This window comes from Homarus americanus, unplaced genomic scaffold (assembly GCF_018991925.1).
Source record: "Homarus americanus isolate GMGI-L3 unplaced genomic scaffold, GMGI_Hamer_2.0 scaffold16207, whole genome shotgun sequence".
Lineage (NCBI taxonomy): Eukaryota > Metazoa > Arthropoda > Malacostraca > Decapoda > Nephropidae > Homarus > Homarus americanus.
In genome coordinates, this window is record NW_024757719.1 from 4,399 (window position 1) to 10,331 (window position 5,933).

At 43.9% G+C, this 5,933-nt stretch overlaps 1 protein-coding gene across 1 annotated transcript; it reads right to left on the reverse strand.

The window, feature by feature from the left end:
- Nucleotides 1–289: 289 nt before the first annotated feature.
- LOC121857620 lies at nucleotides 290–4,122 on the reverse strand. Its single transcript, XM_042353682.1, has 5 exons — nucleotides 3,239–4,122; nucleotides 2,946–3,049; nucleotides 2,213–2,325; nucleotides 1,495–1,601; nucleotides 290–1,009 (listed from the first exon to the last, which is right to left on the reverse strand). The coding sequence occupies exons 1-5, from the start codon at nucleotides 4,004–4,006 to the stop codon at nucleotides 455–457; spliced, it is 1,647 nt and encodes a 548-aa protein (XP_042209616.1). The 5' UTR covers nucleotides 4,007–4,122; the 3' UTR covers nucleotides 290–454.
- Nucleotides 4,123–5,933: the final 1,811 nt, after the last annotated feature.

The following is a 5,933-nucleotide window of genomic DNA, read 5'->3' on the forward strand; positions in this document are numbered from 1 at the left end:
TTTTGGGGGCGGGGGGGAATTATTGTATTTTGGAACACGGTGTATATTTTCTCTCTTTTTTTTTTAAACTTTTCACCATAAAGATGCATAACACAAAGGAATATATTTATGTTATCCTAATTATACAAATTATATTCACTGTGGGCTGGGGTGACGATTTTTCAGGTGGAGCAGACTGGGGTGACAATTCTTCAGGTGGGATATCCTGGGGTGACGATTCTTCAGGTGGACATTCTGGGGTGACGATTCTTCAGGTGATCAGATGAAAGGTCGTTTCTTCCAAAGTTTATTAGCTTCATCCTAAGTTTTTACAATACATTTTTTTACTTGTATAAAAGTAAATAATTTTCTTTGGAACAGTGATAACATTTGTTAATCATTATCTGCGTCAATTTGAGTCAGTAACGGAGGCAGGCAGTGCAGCGTGAGGCTATGACCAAGATGGAATACCTCTTCAGTGACAACAAACATTCGTATGTGGCTGCATGATAGAGTTACACATAAGGTTAAATAGCATGGTGATTTGGTCAGACAGCACGTCCTCTCCTACGTGATGGTCGTCTGTACACCTGAGGTGTTCACTGGTGTACACGGAGCTGTCCACCAGCCCTCGACGGTACAGTTCTTCACACTCGCTGATCCCCGCCAGGTTAAGCGGCACACCAGTGTCCCACCACCACACTCCACCACCAGTCACTCTAGCGTCCAAATAGTCTTTGCTGGTCCTGGTAATTTGTGGTCTTACAGTGTTGGGTATGGGACCCTGGGGGTTGGGGGAGTGTTGTTTTAGAGACCCAGTGATTGATGTTGGAAAGGTGTAGGAGACGTGGGGTGTAGCAGGAGAAAGGTGGTGGTCTTTATACTGACGGAGATAATACTGGAACAGCATCTCGCTCCAGTCGAAGGTGGCATCCCCTAAGATTGACGCCTTGTTGTAGATTGTTCCAGAAAAACTGTGCTCCCTGTAGCGACCCTGAGACACCACCAACACCCGCGTCCTCTGAGCGATCTGAAATCAAAATAATTTTCACGGAACTTTGTGTCTGTGGTTACCGTGGCGCGATACCAATACACTGAGTTGGCCTTCCAGCAATTCCTGAATCGAACTCCCAAGAAGACAGTGTGTGACTAATCCAGTGTGACACAGTTGTAGTTGTACCACCCTATCCTGAATGATTTGCCGTAAAACACAAACACGTTTATAGTTATTAAGATGAAATTCATAAATACCTTACTGGTTAACTGATAATTACCAGAATGAAGGGAGAGATGTATAGTACAGTGCCAGTTGTGTTTCAACCTGTTATAATTTCATGTCTAAACGAGAGGCATACAAAAGATAAAAATAAAAAGATTGATAAAAAGGAATGGGTGAAAAGGTGACATAGTGAATTGGTTAATTCAAGTTCGAGTAAAAGTGTATTGAAGGAAAAGACATTTAAAGATAATGGTGAGGATGAGGAGGTGAGGGAGCGACCAAAAGGACTTACTGACCTGGTGTAGGAGAGGGACGACCTGTTGATGCATCTCTCTCATGACCTCCAGCACGTCGGCGGGGTAATTCATCATCATCATATGTAGTATCATCCACGACGTGTAGCCTGAGGAAGTGGACGAGGAAATGCACCCTGTCTCTCATCTGTCTTACTCTCTCTAAATATCCATCAATCTGTGTTCTACCTGGTGTTCCCTGAGGACAGATGTACCTTATGGTGGGTGTGAGACAATCTGCCGTCACTGAGATAAGTATAATGATAAACTAACCATGTTGCTATACAATTGTACACATATGACAGAAAAGTCTCATTTCATTGTATACATACTATATACAGAAACAATTAAGAGCATTAAGTCGATTTTCAGATACTATATTTTCGATAAGCTTGGACCCGATCGGTGAATTACGTTAGATTATATTAGGTTTGGTTTAACATAAATAAACGTGTGTGAACTCAGTTTTGTTCTCACACAAAATATGTACAGTACATTATTGTACAGTACATAAGACAATAAATATCTATCATGATTCTATTATCACACCTGCTTATTCAGACAGTAGCTGAAGCTACGCCAGACGGGCGCTCGCCCGCCTCCTACCTGCAGGTCTTACAAAGAGTCTACCTTATAATATCATGGTTTTAAAGTCTACGCCAGACGAAGCTTCGCTCACTAACTGCTTGCAGTGGAGGTGTTGTGGCGGTTGTTGTGTTACCTATTATAAGGATGTGAGGGAGCGGGTCCTCCCCCTTGGCCCACCGACTTAGTTGTCTCAGTTCCTTGGTCTCCTGAACCTTGGACGGCGTTACCTCCATGAATGTCCTGAAACTGTGACCCATTTACTGACGGCTGTGGCTTTGACACCAACACCAATACAATGATAACAGCAACAGCGCTTACTACAGCAGAGGTAACAACAGCAACAACTTAAGAAATAACAGTAAAATAATCTCAATAAGTCAGCTAGAGTCAGGCAGGGAATAGAGTGACAGCAGCTGACAGTAACAGCTACCACTAGTTCAGCTGAGAGTATCAGCAATGACTTATTCTTAGACCAGCTGCAGGAAGTAGCTAACAGTAGACAGTAGAGAACAGCAGCAGAAGCAGTACTAACAGTACAGCTGTGACTCGTGGAGGTCATGCAGTAAAAAACGGAGTAAAAAACATAATAGTGACACAATTTGTACATAATTTAACATCACAAAAGATGTTAAGTCGGACAAACCCAAAACATAAGAAAATTTATGTAAATAATGATTATAAACAGCGTAAGCATCATATTTCAGAAACATTTCTCAGTAACCATTAGAACATCTCAAATGGAAATGTAACATCACATATATCACACATATTGTAAAATTAACCAATAAAACATTCCCAGCATAATTTTAACATCACTCAGTAACCAAGAGGCACCATCCCAACATCAGTAAACACTCCCGCCATACTTGAAGGAGACACGGAGGCGCGGGTGTACAGGTGTGGCGGCCTCCATGTCGGTGAGTAGCTTAAAGGTGGTCCTCCTCATCTCCTCGTAGCTCATGGTTGTGTTCTGCGGCCACCAGAGATAACAACTATAAGTCTTTGTCTTTATTAATATATATATATATATATATATATATATATATATATATATATATATATATATATATATATATATATATATATTAACATGTCAGAGAGAGAGAGAGAGTTGTATGTAAACAGTCAGTGAGAATATTCAAAAGTATCAGTGACTCACCAGAAGGTGGATGAGGTACCGATATTCACTGTCGGTTCTCTGAAGAAACTCATAAAACAATGCCCTGATTTTTGAGTCGCCCAGGAACGCGATCCAGAGGGAATTCTTGTTCTTGAGTCTATGGGCGAAGCAGGCGGTGACGGAGTGCGGGTGATCAAAGGGCACTATGGCACAGGGCACGTAGGGCAACACTCCGCCGTTGGCATCAATCCTACTGTTGAGGCGGAGGATGGGTGTTTGACCTTCCTTCCCGTGGTCATCCTCTTGACTCTTGTTAGTGTGGTGTTGAAAGGTTAAGAGTGTAGGAAGCAGCTCCGCCAGACTGCGGTAATCCTCGGTGGAAGCTCCAGACGACGACGACCTCTTCTGCAGCAGGTGTCTCACCCCTTTGACAGCCGCTGACAGGTGTTGGTCCACCCGAGGGTGTAGCGGCATCCATCTGTCGCTCGTCAAGTTGCTGTTGTCTGCAGGATATTGTAGCAGGTCAGCAGCGAAAAGTGTTTTTTCATCTGGCACCCCAGTGATGGTGAAGAGGGAGCGACACCTGTTAACTGACACACCTGTCTGGCCTGTTTCTCCACGGTAAACAAGTGGTCCTCTCCTCTGCTCACCAGCCTCATCACTATATATGTCATCATCTTTGTCACTCTCCTTAACATTATCCTCTTGGTAAACGCTCACCAACAAAACGAAAATTATTACTGACGCTGTAACACTTTTTTTATTACAACACTTTTGTATAAGATTTGATCGTAGCACAAAGACCATCTTCCTCGAGCAGGGGTTAACCGTTTAAAGGGCAGTGTCGCACTTAGGTATTATATTCTGGTTGACGCCAGAAGATTTTATTCAGCTGAGAGTAACCACTGCCACTCAAAGGGTTAACAGCGATACACAGTGAGGTGAACACGAACCTTCTCTTCACACCTTCAATATATACACCAACTTTTCCTCTTCCAGTGTTCGTTCACCTGGGCCTCACTTGTACTTATATAGTTGCTGAATGTAGATTAAAGTGTTCTTCAATAACAACAAGAGTGACTCAGACATCATCAGTGAATTATGACACGAGAGATAATGTATGAGTGTGTGACTTGTGTTTTATATTGAGCCGGACGGAGGCAGCGGCCACCCTTACCACACACCGAGACAAGTGCAGCATGTTGACCCCTCACAGCCACGTCTCAGCCTCGGAAACACCTCAGTTTATCACTTTAGAATTTCCTATAATTTTCCTTCAAATCCAATATGGCCGTCAAACTCCAAAATGGTCATTTTAATGCCGTTAATTTACATTGAGTTTCTGTAGCTTTTGTTTGTCTTGGTTTGTATATTTGTCTAGTGTAGAGATTTCTGAAATGAACTAAATATTTATACAAAAATACTTAGTAACGTTTAAGTTAGTTTAAACAGGCAAATGTAATACTGTAAATTGACCAGGTTCTCCCTTACACCTACATGGAATACCTACACAGTACACCTTCATGGCACACCTGCACAGGTAGTGCGGGAGGAGCGGCGGCAGCGTCTTACCGGAGTTGGCGCTTGTCTGCCTCAGTTTGCAGTCGGGGTAATTCGAAAGTATTGGCACCTTCTTGTGTTTTGCTCCTCCAAGCGTTACGATGTGGAGTAATCGTCTACCAGGTGAGGGGGTCGATTTGGAACTTTTCAGGATGTCTTAAGACTATCCTTATACCTTTTCAGTTGCCCTCCAGTGTTACATTTACTATTCGTTAGGTGACTGTAAAGTAGCTACTTTGGCAGTCTACTTTCGCCCATGCGAGCAATGTAGCCTGTCCAACGTAGTTCTTCATGGATAATGGTAGCCTCGATGGTCCTACAGTTGGTGTCAGTGAGAATACTAGCATTTGTTCTCTTGTCTTCCCGGCGAACTCGGAGGATGGAGCGTAGACTACGTTGCTGAAAGTTTTCAAGTGCCCTGAGGTGCCTCCTGTATGTGATCCATGTCTCGCTGCCGTATAGCAGGGTGAGGAGGAACACTGTTCGATATACGTGCAACTTTGTAGATAATGTGAGCTCCCTACAGCTTAAGAAGCGGGTACGGAGTTTGCCAAAGGGTTGTGACGCACATCTAATTCGATGTTGAATCTCTTCATCGATGTACGCGGTGGTGGACACGTGGGAGACGAGATACTGAAAGTGGGTAACATTAGAGAGGTTAATACCTCTGAGCTGGATGGATGGTGGAGGTGTGGCTGAACCAGGGGCTGGTTGAAAGAGTACCTCATTCTTATGTACATTCGCCTCAAGGCTGAAGTGTGCATACGCATCTGCATAGGTGTTCAGGATCTCCTGTAGGTCTTACTGAGTGTGAGCGACAAGGGTGAGGTCGTCTGCATACTGAAGTTCAATAATGGAAGCAGCCGACACCTTCGTGCTTGCTTGGAGTCGTTTTATGCTGAAAAGATCCTTCTTCCCATACTCCATGTCCACCCGCCGACAAAATTGTTGCTGAAACGAGTGAGGAAGGCACCCAAGAAAATGGAAAAGAGAGTTGGTTCCAGTACACATCCTTGGTTTACCCCTGTTTGTATGGGGAAGAACACAGAGTGGGTGCCATTGTGCATGGCACTGCCGTTCAGGTTATCGTGGAGTTACCTCACGGTGGCGATGAATTTCAGTAGGCATCCCAAATGGCTGAGGGTGCGCCAGAGGGCTTCCCTGTTGACTGAGT